Consider the following 18,976-nt stretch of genomic DNA (forward strand, 5'->3'; position numbering starts at 1 on the left):
TTTCCATTATATAGATAAAAATACAAAAAAGACTGTTAGTTTTGAAAGTTCCTACATTAAGGCCCAGTTTTACTAATACTTTGACTGGTTAGCATTACTTTTTTAGTGCAAACTGGTGCATAGTTTTGTGGTGGTATTTACTTTCCAACGTGAATAAGGATTTGCTTTGGAAAGTTGGCCAGAATAACTCAAATTAGGGCTATGCTTTACTTTGCATTACTTTTCATCAAGGTGATATTCCATTGGTGGGTAAAAGTGACGTACCTTCGGCGCAATGGTCTTGAAAATAAGCCTCTTAGTTAAAAGGAAACCAATGTAATCATTAAAATGACAAAAAATAGAATCTAACTGAAGTAGGGTCCCGAAGATATTTAAAAAAGACTTTTTATGTTTTTTATATCTTAAGCTGTTTGGAGAAGTGAAATTTGAAATCAAGCAACCGTTCTGGCTGGTCTATTAAAAATTGCCATTGAGAGCAGAGGTCCAGTCATTTTAGGTCACTGAAAGAAAACTGTGCTCCCCAGTTTAAAAGTGAATTGTTCCTGAAAATGATGTCTGTTTGAAACACAAGCAGGGTTCCATGTTTCTAAATGGAAAAAATATCCAACCTTTCAAAAACAATTCCAGACTTTCAGAACTTTCAACAAAAACTTTCTAACCTCTGTTCTGGTGCTTCGTACATCTCCCAGACTTCACTATCTGCTCATTGGATATCAGTCCATGGGTTGAATTATTAACATCCCACTCCTTTCAGAACTACTGAAAAAAACTCAGTTCAAAATTCTCTAACTGGTTTTCTCTGCAAGTGTGTTCCATGGATGCTCTACTCTTTCCAGGCGTAGGGAAAGTTAGTCCACATTATTATACCCAACTTAAAAAGTTCTGGTTCCCCTTTCACATTGTGGGATAAAAAAAGGTCCTCAGAGCCGCCTTTATAAGGCAATAATTTTAAAATGATCTAGATCCATCCTCATTCCTTTGTTAGAAAGACTTAAGTTCTTTCCTGGAGTCTGCGCTTCTAAGCAGATTAAGACGGATGTATGACGTTACAACGCATACTTTTACCACGCCTACCATTACCACGCATTTTTTACAACGCAGGATCCATGACAACGCATACCATTACCACGCATGTATTTACAACGCATATACCTTTACAACGCATACAATTACAACGTAAGTATTGGTAAGTATATAATATTTTTTAATATTTAATTTAATTAAAATTAATATAATGTAATTTAATTTAAATTAATTTAATTTAATTTAATTTAATTTAATGTAATTTAATTTAATTAATTTAATTTAATTTAATCAATTTAATTTAATGTAATTTAAATTTAATTATATTTAATTTTTACACTGTACCCTTTTACCCAAAAACCCAAAACTGACCCTGAACCCAAAAAATACCCCTTTTACCCAAAAACCCAAAACTGACCCTGAACCCTAAAAATACCCCTTTACCCAAAAACCCAAAACTGACCCTGAACCCAAAAAATACCCCTTTACAAAAAAAAACAAATAATATTTTTAATAAAATAATATACTTACCAATACTTACGTTGTAATGGTATGCGTTGTAAAAGTACCTGCGTTGTAAATACATGTGTGGTAATGGTATGCGTTGTAATGGATCCTGCGTTGTAAAAAATGCGTGGTAATGGTAGGTCGTGGTAAAAGTTGCGTTGTAAAGGTTGTATACCGATTAAGACCCGTGGATGATTTACAACGTAATTTTACAATTCCTTGAGTTATGGCTGATGATTTTCCTAAAGTTACTGTTTTCTTGGAATCCAGAAACATCTTAGAGCTTGCACATTGGAATGTAAGATTTCCATGTCTAGGGCTTACACTAGGTAGGTAACATTTCTTTGGATAGGCAATCCACAGGTTTAGAGTTAAGTTGTTAGTGCACTTTAATAGCTTCAGTCTCTTTTGTACCAACTGGAATGCATTTATCACATGTAAAGAGATCTCTCAGCTAGGCCATCTTTGCCGCGTGAACCACAGTTATTACTTGACAGCCTACATTTGTGTATAAACCAAAGTTGTATATTAAATAAGCAGTTTCTTGGATCAGTTGAAATAGTCTGAAAAATGAGAGATCACACAGTCTTAAAACCCTTCAAACATTTTCAAGTTGAAACCTTCATGTTATATGTCAACACATTTTAATATCATGTGCCAATTTTTTCTCAATCAATCAATCAAGTGGTGCTTATATAGCGTAGCTTGTCAGCCGAGAGGGCATCCAGGCACTTTGCTAATGGTATCAGTCGAAGAGCCAGGTCTTGAGTCCCTTCCTGAAGTGGGTCAATGAGGGTAAAGTACAGAGGGGGAGGGTTGTTCTAGGACTTGGCGGTGAGGTGGGAGAAGAAGCATCCTCCAGAGCGGCAGATGCATGGTGTCTATGCGAGCCGAGGTGAGTGGAGGTTCCTGGGAGGTTGGTGAAAATTCAAGCGGTGGTTCATCTAAGTGGATCCTTGGTCATGGAGGGCATTGTAGGCATGGGTCAGATCCTTGAACTGGCATATCTTCTGGATAGGAAGCCAATGGAGATCCTTCAGGTGCTGGGTGAAATGGGTCTTTTTGGGTAGGTTGAGGATCAGTCTGGCTGCTGGGTTCTTGATTGTCTGGAGTTATTTCATGAGTTCGTGGTGGTGCCTGTGTAGAGTGCATTGACATAGTCCAGCCGGCTGGTAAGAAGGGCCTCATCATGTTTTCCTGGTGTTGCTGGGCAGCAACTTGTAGACTTTGTGGAGCATGCGGAGAGAGTGGAAACAGGCTGAGCAGACGGCATTGACCTGACATTTCATGGAGAGTTCGCTGTCCAGGATGATGGCAAGTTTGGGGGCATGGTCTTTCAGAGTTGGGAATGGGTCCGATTTTCGATGGCCACAAGGAGTCATTCCAGCGTGTGATCTGCCTGCCAAAGATCAGGCCTTCCATTTTGTCTGTGTTGATCTCCAGGCAGTTGTTCTGCTGCTTTTTCTCATTACTGCAGTATACAGAAACAAATTGTTGATAATGCTACGCATAGCAACATGTAATAGGCATGGATTATGTGTAGTTAGAGAGTCCCATCACAGTTGTGCTTCTTTTAAATGATGTGACTGATTGTCCTACATTTTAAGCTGACGAAGTGGCATAACACTTTCAATAGCATTTTGGGTGTGAAAAATCTATAAATTCCCAGCTCTTCATTATGTACTGAACGATAATATATCCTGCGGGAGGGTTGGTGGTAAGAGTTCCCACCAGCTGCACATTAGTGAATTTTCCTCTCTAATGGAGGTCCTTATTTGCATGATTCATTACCCTTCCTAATAGTGCCTTTCTCTCCTGACAGTGTAATCCTTCACAGGGTTACAAAGCTGGTAGAGGCAGGACCAAAACCACCCATGCTTAAACCAGTCTTTTTCATCGATTATTTCTTATGCTTTTAAAGGAGGTGTCAGGCGGGGTCTTCTTCTTTAGACCTTCCTGGAAATGTAAGGTCACAAGGGGCACAGGAATTCCCACTGAAGATCACATTACTGGGGGATTATGGTGTCCCTTTATCAAACTGACTTCATTAAACCCTTCAGTGTGGGTATCCAGCAGACACACAGACATCCATGTTACAACCTGTTCAGGTAGACGGGATTACATTATGAACATACCCCTTAGGTAGAATGAAGTGCAGAGCAGGCCATACTTTTAGGTAATGATGGTCTAACTGTTGGCAGTTCATGTCCAGTTTATGAGCATTAATGCATTTTTCTTACCTCTTTAGTGATGTTGTTCCCTTTGTCTTGTAGGTTCTGATGACCTGGTGAATGAGGCCTTTGACTTTGCAAAGAGTTTATGTTCTCTGCAACTCACGGAGGAAGAAATTGCCTTGTTTTCTGCTGCTGTGCTGATCTCGCCAGGTAATTACATAAAAACTACAGAAAATATTCTTTAACTGATTTTGTTTGTCTTGAATTTCCTATTAAATAAAAGAAATTGTCATGATAGCTCACATTGATCTCAAATTCTGACATATCCTGAAAGCCAGTTTTAAGTAACTTGGAATTGTACACCACATCCCCTCATGAATTATGCAAATTATCTTAATCGCCAGATTAAAACAGAACCACTGCAACTCACTACGGCTGGAGTAATCTGAATATTTTTTGGGCACTGGTTTTGCTTTCTAGTCTTGAATCCACTCGAGTGATTACCCTTCTCTCCATAATCGATTCCAATTGCATAGTCAACTTTCACAAAATAATCGCTTGAATTAAGAGGAATCTATGGGAGAAATAAGAAAAGAAAAAGAATTGCATTTTGCTCATTCTAATTGGAAATGACTCTTGATCCCCTAATAAGAGTTTGCGGGCAAAGTGCACCTCCAAGAATTTCACTGTTGTCGCTGTGCTGATCCCACCACTCCAGAACAGGCAAGTAGTAGGTAGGACAATGGTCCACTCAGTCTTTGAGTCCTAACTTGCTCTCCATCATCTATCTCAAGATGACATATGGCAATTATGGGTCTTATCAGTCTCCCTCATGAGTTACACTGGTGGCGAGATGCAATGAGCATACATCTGTTATTCTGTCTTCTATGATACCTATCAGCTTTAGCAAGTACTGATTAAAAATTAAGGGAGCAAAGTGGAATCCTGAAGGGCTCTGCATCTGAACTGCTGGTCTGTGAGAGGAATACATAAATGTTGATACTCTGGAGCAATCTGAAATGAAGAAAACCAGCTAGATGTTCATCTCATCCTTTCCTTTAATGCAAGATCATGTCAAATTGTTCCAACAGGGCATGATACTCCACCTTAATGAAGGTCGCCAACATCAGAGTCCCCTTTTTAGTTTTCTCATATTAGCTTCTTCAATGTATCCGTGATGGCACAGCTGAAAATAATCCTGAAAGATACCACCAGGCTAACTGCAGGACCATCACTATTTACAAACTGCACTTACACAGTTACTAAAGCGCTAAATATGTCAAAAGAGGAGTCCGTGTATATTGCAGGATAGCCTTGGTGTAAATGGAGAGCCTCACAAGACTACTTTCAGATACTCTACAAGTTATGTTTATTGAAATGATGTTGATTTTATTTGTATGCATACATTTGTAAGTAGATCTAAGTAGATAAACTGCAAAAATATTTTGGTTTTAAGATTGTTATTTTTTAGATTCCCACTTCAAACAACCTAGAGCATCTTATAATGGGAGTGCCTGCTCCAACATCTATGCAGACTTGATATTTTGTATTAGGGTGAGCACACATTTCAGGGTGGTTAACTGTAAGCTCCATCGCTTTAAAAAACAAACAAATGGAAAACAATAAAAACAAATAGAAAACAAAGCTAGAAGTAGTAAGTAGTAAGGCCTAGGAGGACGTTGATAGTTCAACCAAAGAAAATAAAAAGGTGCCCACAAAAGAAAACATTTTACAGGAACATTTTTAGCTTCATTGAGCCAATAACATTTTTATTTTTACAGCTATTCAATTGGTTGTCTTAATACGAATGTCTATTTTCGCGTACGATCATGGTTTTTCATGCATCTACCTTAGTTTTGAAGCAGAGTATCTGCTTTTTTATACAAAACACAGTAGGGTCTTGTTTACAAGATTTCGAAATCCATTGGCTAACAGAACCTGTTTTGGAGCTTATGTCAAGTTTGGGGCGTGGCCTGTTTCGTATGTTACTGCCCTTGTTACTGCCCTTGTCCGCACCAACACCCACGGACCACGCACGCAACCTGGGATTCATCCTGGACTCCTCCCTCACGATGACCAAGCAAGTCAACGCATCTCATCATCTTGCTTCAACACCCTGCGCATGCTCCAAAAAATCTTCCGGTGGATCCCCACCGAAACCAGAAAGACCGTCACCCAAACCCTCGTTACCAGCCAACTGGACTACAGAAATGCCCTATACGCAGGAACCACAGCCAAACTTCAGAAACGACTACAGCACATACAGAACGCCTCCGCACGACTCATCCTCGACATCCCCCGCCACAGCCATATATCCGCCCACCTGAGAAACCTGCACTGGCTCCCCGTCAACAAGAGGATCACGTTCAGGCTCCTCACCCACACACACAAAGCGCTCCACGACAAAGGCCCCGAATACCTCAACAGCCGCCTCTCGTTCTACACCCCCACCTGCCAGCTCCGCTCCGCCAACCTCGCCCTCGCCACCATCCCACGAATCCGCAGAACCACCACCGGAGGAAGATCGTTCTCCTACCTGGCAGCCAAAACATGGAACTCCCTCCCGGCACACCTACGACTGACCCAAGACCATCTCACCTTCAGGAGACACCTCAAGACCTGGCTATTCGAGCAGTAAGCGCCCCCCCCCTTCAGCGCCTTGAGACCCTCACGGGTGAGTAGCGTGCTCTATAAATGTATTGATTGATTGATTGTTCATATTTCCTAAGTATCCCATTGGTGTCTATTGATTTGCCTCCCTCAAACCTGAAACGCAGTATACTTTCTGTACCTCTTTATGAAAATCAGTTCCCTCATCATCTGGGAACATCTGGTAGTGCAATAATTTAACAACATTTACTTTAATGGCAAGTTGGCTTATTTCATGATTAGAAGGACTAAAGTGCATACATATGCCCTTCTTGTTTCATTTTCTTAGCGCTGGTAATGGTTTATTAATGATTCTCATAAGCTGTCGCCTTCAAACTACTGCCCCTTGATCTTCACGTCAAAGAGATGGCCAGAAATGCAAGATTCCAGTTGAGGCTTCTCCTTAGGCTCCAACCCCTCCTTCCAAAGCCAGACCTGGCTATGACAACCAGTGTCTGAGACCTTTCTGATGGAGACGACGCTCTACTGACTGTCCTGCCCATATGTTGCCAAGCTTGCCACCACAGGGCAGGTCGCCTGGTCTTTAATACAAAAGGTTTTCAGATAATTAAATCTTTCCTTAACTTCTGTATGTCTGTGCCTTGGTTTCTCCTGGAAAATCACCCATTGAACTGAACAACACCTGAATATCTGTCCAAAAAAAGCCAGGACTTGCACAGAAATGTAATCTTAGGAAGGTGTGTGTGTGGGCATGCGCGCGCGTGTGTTTTAGTCCTCTGCTGCGGCCCAGATGAGGCCTACTTTGCTTTTTAGCATCTTTGTCAGTAAACATAGCATGGCATGTGACATTAGTGTGAAATGATAATGTGAGTGAGTGAATTATAGAGACACTAAGCAGAGCCCACCAAACGCACTAAACTTCCTGTATTATGTCTACTTTTCGTCTTTATAGTGCCGTACCTAATAATAGCTACACGGAACTGCACCTGCAAGCGGCCTGCAACAGAGTTCAGTACATGAGGAAGCCATCAGGAAAATAGATTAAAAAAAATAGATAGTGTGATGCACACAATGACGGACTACAAGGGCGAAGAAAAAAAGCAAATTGAGCTAAAGGGTGAGGGAATGCAAGGCTAAATAAAAAAAAAATATTAGGAGTGCAGAGCAGGTGTGTTTATGGCTTAAAACTATTATAGTTATTATATTCCAGCCGCCCAAGTCCCCTTATATTTCCATCTTTTATTACATTGCAAATAAGGTTACTCGTCCACATCATAATGAGCTGTTCCGCTCGGCTGCCCAGATCACGCCACTAGAGCATGAAGAAAGCTCAAACAGCTGTGTCTGAAAGCTAAGAGAGGCCCAGGTCCTGATCTCAACTGCTACACGGTTTGTAAATGTAAATATTGCAGTCTAATCGAATATATTACACCCAACAGTGCAAGCCAAGACGCACAATAAAAATGTCGCTTGAACTCCAGCGTTTCCCCCCTTATTGTTAAAAAAACGCGTAAATGACTCTGGAAAAATAGCCACCCACTAACCATTCAGGACTGGTATCTTTAATATTCTAACAGTGTGTTTTCGCGTTTCCTAAAATATGGAATGGAAAAGCTTTAGAACACATCCTGTTTGTTACTTTTGATCTTAAGTGTCAAGTTGTGAAATGTGTTTGATATCGTAGGATTATTTCCTCGTTGTAAAGTGGTTCTGTTAACATTATCTGCAAATAAATTCCATTCTGTTCACACGGAGGATCTTGCGGCCTTCGTGAATAAAGCAATACATCAGAAACTGAAGAAGGTTGCATTCGACATAATACGAAACAAGCATTAGCAGTTGACAGTTTTTCAAATGAAAGCGCCACTTCATTGGCTGGCAGTTTTGTGTGTGCGGTAGTGTGTATTGGTGGGTGAGTGAATGTGAGAACGAGTCAAAGGAAGTATAAATAGATGCATGAGTGAGCTCATAGCTGAATTAATGAGTGACTTGGTGCACAGGTGAATAAATAGGTGAGTAAGGTGAATGAGAACGTGGATTGGTGGTAGATTGATACTCTTCCTTCCAGCCGCTGCTGGTCACTCATGCATTCATTTCTTCATGCATGCATCTCTCTGTCATACTTCTATTCATGCACTCACTCAAACATCAATTAACCTACCTGTTTGTTCATTCTGCATTCACCCAATCACACACACAAAGCTGCCTGTCGATGAAGAGGCATTTTCATTTTTTTTTAAACAGGGCGGTGCCCGGGGGGCACCCTGGGCAGATTGGCTTTCTTTCTGCTCTTCTCCCAGATCTGGCATTTTCAATGAACCCAGCCCAGTCGAAGCCCAAGCTTTGTCGAGATTTGGTGCTCTTTGTGTGATTGTGAAAGGCGGATAGTTCTGACACCTTCGATAACTGTGGAGCTGCTTCTGGATGAGCAAACAGCTTCAGAGGTGCACCAGGCCTAAACAGCCAATGGGCAAGATTATGCCCATGTTCTGAAGGAGTTGCAGTGTGGCCAGGGTCTAAGACATGATGGGAGTCTTTGAGTGAGAGGCCTGGAGTGTGGTGGCACCGCTAGTTGGTGATCTGCAAAACGGTGGCTTTGTGAGAGCCACATTTGCCGATGGAGGCACGTCCTGGGAGGCTAAATCAGAAAAAGTCAATGCAGTGGATCAAGTAGTATCTTTGGGAGCGGTCTGGCAGTCTACAGACCCCTTCACTGAAGTGGACTGGATTTTGTTGAAAGTAGGGCCCTGAATACTGTGCAGTCTGACAGCGGAACTAGTGGTATGGTGAGAAGGATCGATCATGGCCATTACAAGGGCCTTACGGAGTGTGGATGATGGGCGTGTTGGTGGTGCCTGCATTGGGTGGGTACTGATGGCTGCGCTTACTGATGTAGGTCGGGTGACTTTCATGATACAAAAGCCATGACTTGTTGAATCATTGCTTGTGCTTCAAATCTGATTGTGTGAGGCCATTCACTCGTTACCTAATTGGGGCCTCATCTGTTTCCCTCTAACACTGGGAGCCTTGCTGAATAGATAAAGTTCTCCTCTGGAGAACTGGAATTGTTCTGGTCCTGAGATCCCTTGAATGCATGCCCAATGTCTGAATTGTGGCCTTGCTGGGAAACTTAAGAGTCGACCTGCCAGTGTCATGGTTGATGAATTCCTCTCAAGAAAAGTGTCCCAATATGGATAGGAAGGCGACTGGTCACAGCACTTCCCCCTGGGGGCACGGGCTGCCCTGGGACACCAGGCGAAAATAGGGAACCCTTACTGGCGACCTGGAGCCAAGTGGAGGTTTAAAGGGACGAGAGTGCCTGGAACATCTGCAGATTACTGAGCGTAACTGTGCAGGCCATGAGACAGATTGTGACACCTTTTTACTGGGGGGGCATAGATTCCCAACAACACCTATTGAGCGCAAGACACTGGTATGGATTCAAGAGGTGGCTCAGCAGCTGGCCCCACTGGACTGTCCCCTTCAGTGTTGTTGAGGAAACCCTGATGAGTACCTTGATCCCATGGATGTTTGGGGTGATCCCTCAGACTGATTGCTGGCAAAGCTGGTCTGCTGCTCTCCGGCTAGCACAAGTGCTGCCAGCAGCATGGTGAAAGATAGGGCAACCAAGCTTGCTCAGTCAAGCAAAATCATAAACTATACTCACACCATCCGTCCGGGGGGTGCAGTCAGAGACAAAATGATGAAAGGCTTGGAAGAAGGGGTTGGAGAGGTGGTGAGCTCAGCACGGTCTCTTGCGGATCTGCTGTTGGCTATCCAGAGCTCCCGAGATGAGATGGTCAATAAAATCAACGCAGTCGCAAATGAAGTGAATCTGCTTCGGTCAGACTTACAGATGATGGCGGACCGTGTGACCGCAGTGGAACAACATGTGGACACCCTACAACAGGAGGTCCATACCCTACACTATACAGTTTCTTACCTTCAGAAGCTGACCACCCAACTGGATGATAAAATCGAAGTTTCAGAAGGTCACTCCCAGAGAAACAGTCTGATATTTGTGGGGTTGTCGGAGGAGCAATCAGTGGAACTGTTCTTGAAGGAATCGATTACCACCGCTTTTCTCCCTAAGAGTCTATCCATGTTTTTCATGATTGAAAGAGCTCACAGGGCACAGGGCCCCCCTGCAAAACCTAGGGCATCACCGAGAGCCGTAGTTACTTGTCTGTTCAACTTTCGTGACTGAGTCGCCATTCTTCAATGTGTTTGGGTACTGGGCCCACCGCTGTTTGAAGGGAAACCCATCTCAACATTCCCCGACTACACGCAAAAAGTTCAGGAACAGTGGAAAACATATCCATCAAGAAACGCATGAGAGACTTAAATATGAAATACAGTCAGATTTCCCTGCAAAGCTGCGTGTCCTACATGAGGGAAAGGTGTTGTTCTTTTTTTAGTACAGTAGAGGCCAGTGACTGTTAGACACTTTGCAGAGAAGCACTTGCCAAGATATAGGACAGCAGGGCTCTACTCTGTTGAGCAAACAAAGGCAATCCGCCTACCTTTGGAGATGGAAAGGGTAGCGAAGGAGTCTGGACGATCAACAACGAGTGGAGAACATTGTGGGATACCCAGATGGTACTCTTCAAACCACTGATGTAGTGCCAAGCTTGAGAGACTGGTTCCTGATACGTTGAAGTGTCCCCAGCACAACCAGTGATAGCATAGAACTGGAGTGATCCCTGCACTATGTCTGCATGACTTTGAGTATTGATACACCCCATGTGGAGAGTGCCTAATGGAGATACTGCTAAACCTTCCTGGATGAGCTGAAGACGGAGCCGTCACTGCCTGAACTATAGACTGGCCTGTGATGGGCGCTCTGGCCTGACTTGTTTTTAGGTGTGGGAAGAGGTTGACATGCTAAGACATCTCGTGATTAAAAATCTACTACATCAAAAAACTGCTGGCAGGAGAGAAATGGGGAGAGGCAAGTAGACATAGAGAGGGTAATTAAGCACTTCGGCCTCACACCTTCTTCTGAGACCTGGCTTCTAGTGAAGCACAAAATTTCTATTAGAACTGAATTTTTTTAATTTTGATATAAGGTTGAAAGGCAAATCTGCTGGTTTATTGCTGATGCAAATTGTATCCTATGAAACTTTAATAAAGATCATTTGAAAAAAAGGGAACATTTTCTTCACCACAATATTCAATTCCCTGGTGCTCCAAGCTTTGATTATAAATATTTCATTCAACCTGGTTATGATCAGGACACTGTTGACCACTGTAAAAGTTCCACCACTCAGGTCTGAAAATAGTTGTGGTGCATCACGGTAAAGACCATGGTCCACCAGAGGGTCATCATACACGTGCTCTTTCCATGTTGATATTGTACATTAATGAGTCAACCACCAGTAGGTGGCTGCCTCTTCAACTTTGAAAATTAATCACTGCAGGTGTAGTGGCCAGTCTTTACTCTTGATTCTCTAAAGAAACAGTGACCCGATAAGGTTCACCCGGGTCACTCGCGACCACCTCTCAGCCTTCCATACAAATGAAGAGTCGGTCAGACAGTAGAGAATACAAACCAAAGACATTTATTGAAAGTACATTCCAGTGGACCCCAGTCTGCAGCAATCTAAGGAGGCTGGTCAGAGGGACTGACTTCAGTCAACATGGCAATGCATAAAGTATATTTCCAATATCCCTAAAGACACGCCCAGACTGGGATTTTCCAGTTGGCAGCTGGTGAACAAAGGAGATACAGAAGGATGGGTTGCAATCCTGGGACCGGGCACACGTTATCTTGCAGTCACGGTTACTCTGCCTGCTCCTGCCGCTCTGAGCGGTGGAAGCAGGCCTATCTTGTCAGAAAGGTATGCGATAATAAGAACGGTCTATTCATTAGCACAGCAAAACTCAACCTTGGAGAAATACACGCACAAAGAATACATTGGCAGCTGATTTTCTGTGAGGCAAACACAAAATGAGACAGAAGTTGGTTTTGATCATTGCTCAAAATGGTGGCTAAATACTAAATGGTGCAGCGAATACTAACTTAAGTCGTAAAGTGCAAAAAGAATTCGGAAAAAGCATTTTTTCCAAATCCAACACTAAGGCACATGAAGATTGCCTTGACAAAACCTCGTTTGCAGTGGAAACATTTTGCTGTACTGTTTTTCGCTAATGCAAATGCAGATTACTGTGAAGTTGTTTATTATCCTTAACTGAATTTGTTGAGAATCATATCCACATATATCTGATCCCATCAACATATATATGATCCCATCCACATATATCAGATCCCATCCACATATAAATGATCATAGGATAGGTACAATCAGTTGCATAGCATGGGTTGCCAGCACCCGGGTCAAAGCAAGTATTGCGCCCCCTAACCCATGTATCATAAGCACTTCCTGAGTTCTTTTTTCCAGTCCAGTACCTAGATACAGAAAACAGAGGCACAGTAGATGGAGATTTTCAGTTTAGACTTTGATGGAGTAGAACTCTACCTTAACTCAAAAAAAGGTGTCCTCTCTACTGAAAGTAAATGATCAAGGGAAAAGAGGAAAGAACATATGCTTTCAGCGCACTCAGAGGTGGGAAGAGGAAAAACCTTCTTCATAGACAACCCTTACCCTCTCTAGTAGTGGCATGCTTGCTTCATCATTGGGTTCACCCTGACTCCTAAAGGTCAGGATGGGCTCAACCGTATTCCAGGGAGCATTTTGGAGACAACTTGTTTGTATTTTTTTTATTTTTTACATTTAGATAAAAAGCCCTAACTCACTCTAGGTATCTCTTTATTAGCGGGGTGAGCAGGGAGGTTAAAAGCTATGGGAAGGATCAATAAGGATATTGTGGTCCTATGACCCTAATATCATAGGACCACAATATCCTTATTGCCCCTTCCCTTCCCTACTCTATTGGCCCATGTGGGACCAGGGCATTCATCTCTTGCATGTGAAGGTTAATAAAATTGGGGTCAAATGTCCTCCTCCTTAGACATGGGCTGCACGCCAAGTAACAGTGGTAACGGTAATTAAAGTGCACCTAGAATATGATCGGGTAAACTACAAACACCAGAATGCAACCCATTGACTATAAAACCAAACCTATGGGGGTTGTGGCACCTGACCTATGTTCACTTAGTAACAGCGATGTAAAGATGCCACCTGCCTGGACAAACTCGGCACCCGGCCACATGTAGTAAGTGCATGTATTAAAAAAAGCAGGAGCGTGACTCACGAGCAGCGCCCTGCGTGCACTCTGTGCCCCAGCACACACACTTGCTCCACCGCTCTTCTGGCCGGGCTTAGGAAGAGCGTCTTTAGGTGAATCTGCTAATTCCTGGCGCCGCCAGCTGTGTATGTGAAGTCTGTACGCTTGCGCAAAATGGAGATCCTGGACCGATGCCAGCTCCCTACTCCAGACCTCGGCCTCGGGAGGGAAGCACAGCAACGCTTCTCACCTAATCTGAGGTTCCAGACAAGGGCATCCAGGGCAGGGCATGCAGTCTACAGCTTCAATACACGAGTCTAGGGGGTTCATATGTTGCAGCGCCAACACCATCCTGAGCAAATAACTTTATATTTGGAAAGCAGTCATGCACTTCACAGATCCCGACTCTGGTTGGGACAACAATCTTGCATACATGAAATATTATTGAGGTGGTTACGATTAACGTATGTACTAACCTGCAAGCCTCGAATTCGAATCCAGCAAGGGATGACTTGGCCTTCAATCTCTCTCAATTGGCCAAAACAAAGCTCATTCAGCCGGGTGATTATAGGCACCTAGATTTAAAAGCGCATGCAGGCGTTTCTGTTTATCTGGCATTCAACCTGTGGCTTACCAAAAAATAATAGATATTAATATCATCCAATTGAAGGGCACTCATATATACAAAATTAGATTGATGAAGGTCCGAGCTGCCCTTACCCATTTGTTAACCTATAACACCCAGGGGCATATTTACAAGGCCCTATCACCTATCACCACAGGAACGTCACTTTTAGTGAGGTTCCTGTGGCGATATGTGCTTTGCCTTATTTACAAGGCAGCATTAAACCACATAATGTGTACTTAGCGTGAAAGGGGATGTCAATGGGTGTTGCTGTTGGCATTCCACTGCAATACCCATTGATTTTGACACTGCCCCCTACTTAAAAGGGCAACATAAATACGGGGCAGCGCCAAAATTAAGACCAGGGAAAACCTGGTCTTAAACAGGCTAAACAAGCATTAAGCAGCACACATAGAAGTGACAAAATGCCATTTAAAGATTGTTTATGTTCCCCCAACGCAGATACCCTTGAACCATTGAACAAGGGTGCCTATGTTGGCACTAGGCTCCTAAATTTAGCTCCAGCACATGGAGAAACGCAGAGCTGCACCATACTGTTGTGTAAATATGGTGCAGCCTTCATTTCAGAAGTGATGGAGCGTGGTGTTAAGCCTAGGAGTCCAGCGCCACACTCACCCACTTTGTTGTAAATATGCCCTCCAGTTTGCAGAACAGTTACCCATTGCATCAACCCATAATGAGGTGTTGTTTAAACGGTATAAATAACTTTTTTATGTTTTTTTTACCTGCCAAATATTATTTTTTTCAAAACATTTTATTCTATTTTTTGATCTTCAAAATTTTGGGAAAGTTGTTGAAATGTCATAGACAACATTTATTATCTTAACTAGACAATTTGAACTTGCCTAACAGATCAAATGTTACAGAGAACGCTATGGCAGCCATTTCCAAGATTTTAACAACTCACAAATAGCTCTTACAAAGGCATGTATGCAGCCATTCAACCTACTAAGTTATGTTTTACAACAACGTTTTCAAAATAATGAGAATTTTAATTCTAGTACCTAGATAAGTGTTGAGAGTTTGATTCACAAATCTTTTTCTGTTATTAGCTGTGATAAGATGACAAGATTATAACACAACAGCTTACCTGACTCGAAAAAATGACTAACCTCAAATGCCCATGGGCAAACATGAAGTTGGGAATTGTTTTGCAAACTGACATGTTAGGAAGAAACAGCACACCATGAGAAAACCATGGTACATTCGCACTATTCCCAGAAGTTAACCCCCTGTTTTTGTATTCAATCAGATCGGCCATGGCTGCTGGAACCGAGGAAGGTCCAAAAACTCCAAGAAAAGATTTATTTTGCACTTCAGCATGTGATTCAGAAGAACCACCTTGATGATGAGACATTGGCCAAGGTGAGTTATCCAAATGCACCAAAATAACAAGTTTGGGAAGAAACACGAGCCAGATGTATGTCCATAGTCAGTTGTAGCATGGCAATCCAACGGGCAAACGAGTCACCGTGAAGGAGCCATTTGTAATTCAGGGGTCAGCACAGGGTAGGTATGAGTCCTGGGGTTTAGTGGTTTTAATTTCATCCCATACCACTGGCCAGAACGCAACAGAAGGCTTCCTTAAGACCAGCAAATGTGGTAGGCTCTCTGTGGCTATATAAGCAATTAGCACATTTTTTTACACTGCAATGGGCAACAGTACCACAAAAATGATCTGACGCGGAGTTGCGCTTATGACCTACCATGACGGGTAGAGAGAGGTAGGTCATGAGGGCGACTCCGTGTCAGATCATTTACTAACCTTAGTTGTTATGTGGTTCTCTGCCCTGCTCTATGGTGCTAGGAACGAAATAGTCCCAGGGTTGGATATCATTATCTCTTCTAGGGACCTCACAATCAGGTATAGTTTGCCTACGAATATCCCTTGAGATTCTTTAGGTTCTTCCTTTTTCACAATACACGCAAACCTGTTCCAGTATAGGGAAGGGATTACTCATTCATTTCATTTGGACCTGAAGATACGCCACAGATCCCTCATGGACAACACAGGCATGAAACATGTCGACCTTTTAATAATTTCATATGTCAAAATTGTCAGGGCTCATTAAACCCCAGTGCCAGTTTTTCGCACTCCTATTTTTAACCCAGCCATGCGGATCGTATATTAAAATTGTTGATGATACTCCTTAGGTAGTTTTAAGTCATCGATCTTTCACTATACACTCTACCCTACATTCACAAAGCCTCACTCACTCTTATGGCTTAAAGAGAAGATCTCCCCGAAGATGCAGCGCCGGCCCCATGAGGAGCTAAGTCCTATGATGGAGCATGACACCCATTTGGGTGCGTGAGGGCTCAATCTTCCAATAAGGAAGAACCCCCATCAACTGATGGCTTTTACACCTACACTTCTATTTATTTTTTCTCTCTAGAAACAGTTACCCTTCTTGGAAACAAGAGTGTAGCTCCTGTTAGGTCTACTCAGGAAGTCTAATGGGGCAGAGGGTCCCCACGTAATGGGAGAAGCAGGGTGATCGTCACAGCTCTCCATACTAGAACATGATCATGTATTCCATTCCCAATGCCTGTCAAGCACTGTGCTCCGAGGTTCTGCCAAAGCACCGCTATCAGCTTTTCTTAAACTTCCTGCTAAAGACAGTGGGAGCAACTTTCATCTCTGTCAAACCTACTCAATACAAACCTGCTACACTATGAAACCAATCAGTATGGGAACAGGTACAGTCTGAACTCCTCTCTCATCCTACCAATCCCTCTGTAAAGTTTCAGAATTTATAAGCAGGAAACAATTTGTAATAAAAAGTAGATGTTTGTTCCATAAGGCACCGTTCTGCCAAAAGCAGCTCCAGTTGCAGAATGAGCAAGATTCCAATTCCAATAGAATCAAAGCAAACTGAATGGCAAGTGCCACAATCATAAGTATACAAAAGGAATTAAAGGGACAGGGAGAATATAATAAGAATATAAATAGCAATGTAACACCCTCCTTTCACTGGGGGGGGGGCCGTCTTCAGCTAACTCTGCAGCTCAGTCAATGCACCTCAGATCTGAACAGAAGAGCAGATCTACTTAGGTCTTCTTTTCCATATGAAAAGCGTTTTTCCTGTTGCTAATAACTTTTGCCTCGTTTGATGAAAATTTCCAAAACGGTGCTACTTTTTTAGTAGTTTGTTCAGTGCCCAATCCAGTACCTCCTTCTCTATCCTGAGATACCTGTAGAGGGCCGGTCAGTCCATGACCACACGGCTAGGCCTCAAACCCTGGGTCCCCAAGAAACTCACATGCAAAAACTCGTTGTTTGTATCGCTCAAGGCCACAAATGACTATCTGCCCATTTATTCATTACCTCGGGCCGAGCCCCCCTCTCAGCATGAAACAGTGGATACTTTGCAGGGTGGACGCCGGGTGGCATTCTACATCTGTCTCATATTTTTAAATGTTTTTTGCAATGAACGAAAATCAAGCCACTCGAGCCAAACAAAAAAAGTCTCTCAGTCTTTGACTGGGGGCCAGTTTCGGCCAAAGACAACACGTCTGGCTCTAGGTCTAGGAGATGTTGTCAGACCCTTGCCCTTCGACCTTGTCGTCACTTGGTTCCCCAGCCGGGAAGTCTCGTACTTGCCTTTGTCCAGGGGATGGCAGCTCCGGGATACTGCTTGCGTGGGACCTTTCAGACTCTCGTGGAGTTTCACACCTTTGCTGGGAGGTGAGAATCATGCAATACTCTTCTTCGTCTTGGGCACTCGCTTGTGCCCGGCTACCTGTGCGGTATATAGAAGCCATCACCTCTTTGAACCAGGAGGCGTCTCGAGTAACCTGTCGCTCACCTTGTTGCACAGTGACCAAAGGTCCATCAGTCTTGACCACTTCCCAGACTTCAGGATCGTATTTGTATTATGTTATTTATGTTATTTCGCTGTTTAAGTGTATTCAAGTAATAGGCAGGCTCCACAGGCCTTCTATTGATTAGACAGCTTTCGAATAGAACACTTAACATTTGTTAAGACTTTGCTACAACGCGCCTCAGAGTTGTGCACATTAGAGAACCCTCTTTTCAGATAAATTGTTAATTGCGCTAAAACTACACAAAACGTGATAACAATCGGTCAAATGAGAAATAATCTTTGATTGTTACTCTGTTTCTTTTGTCCCCACAGTTGATAACCAAGATACCGAACATAACTGCACTTTGTAACCTGCATGGGGAGAAACTGCAGGTATTTAAGCAATCGCATCCGGAAATAGTCAACACACTGTTCCCTCCGCTGTACAAGGAGCTCTTTAATCCAGACGTGACTACGGGCTGCAAGTGAAGGCAGAGCAGGGAGACTTCTCATTTGTTCCCGACATGAATTGCTACTGAGACAAAACTTATGTGGTCAAGCGGACTTCAGAAGTTACCACTACAACACTAGGAATGTGCTGCACTTAATAGAATAATTTTTCACCGCTACAGTTTGACGAATGTAAATATGCACCTCTGAGTGGGCGTCTCTCTCTCTCTTTTTCTCTGTGTCTTTTTGTTGTTGTTTTGAAACTGACCATAAATGTAAAAATATAGAACACTGGGTGTTTTTTTACTTCATTGGGGTAAAATTTAAAAAGCAAATGTTCATAGAATTGTACTGTAGATATTAATGCGAAACAAGAAACACTTTTCAGTGTTGCTCTTTTTTCCCTATTGTTTAATTATAAATTAAGAGAATTATACTTGTTAGACATACCTATTTCTATGTTTTAGATAGTTAATGCATGTGAAGATTTGTTTAAAAAAACGCTGTAGATATATTTATATATATGTATCTGTAGGTACATGCAATACATGTGTATGTGTGTGTGTGTGTAT

General features: G+C 42.7%; 1 protein-coding gene across 1 annotated transcript in view; it reads left to right on the plus strand.

Annotated features, from left to right (window-relative positions):
• Window positions 1-18,666, plus strand: part of RORB (RAR related orphan receptor B) — a 129,885-nt gene extending 111,219 nt beyond the window's left edge. Inside the window, exons 8-10 of the mRNA XM_078677807.1 lie at window positions 3,804-3,914; window positions 15,401-15,513; window positions 18,288-18,666. Of these exons, the coding sequence (XP_078533933.1) occupies window positions 3,804-3,914; window positions 15,401-15,513; window positions 18,288-18,443 (380 nt within the window). The 3' untranslated portion in view covers window positions 18,444-18,666. The remainder of the gene's footprint in view (window positions 1-3,803; window positions 3,915-15,400; window positions 15,514-18,287) is intronic.
• Window positions 18,667-18,976: the final 310 nt, after the last annotated feature.

Source organism: Lissotriton helveticus, chromosome 2_1 (assembly GCF_964261635.1).
Source record: "Lissotriton helveticus chromosome 2_1, aLisHel1.1, whole genome shotgun sequence".
Taxonomy (NCBI): Eukaryota; Metazoa; Chordata; class Amphibia; order Caudata; family Salamandridae; genus Lissotriton; species Lissotriton helveticus.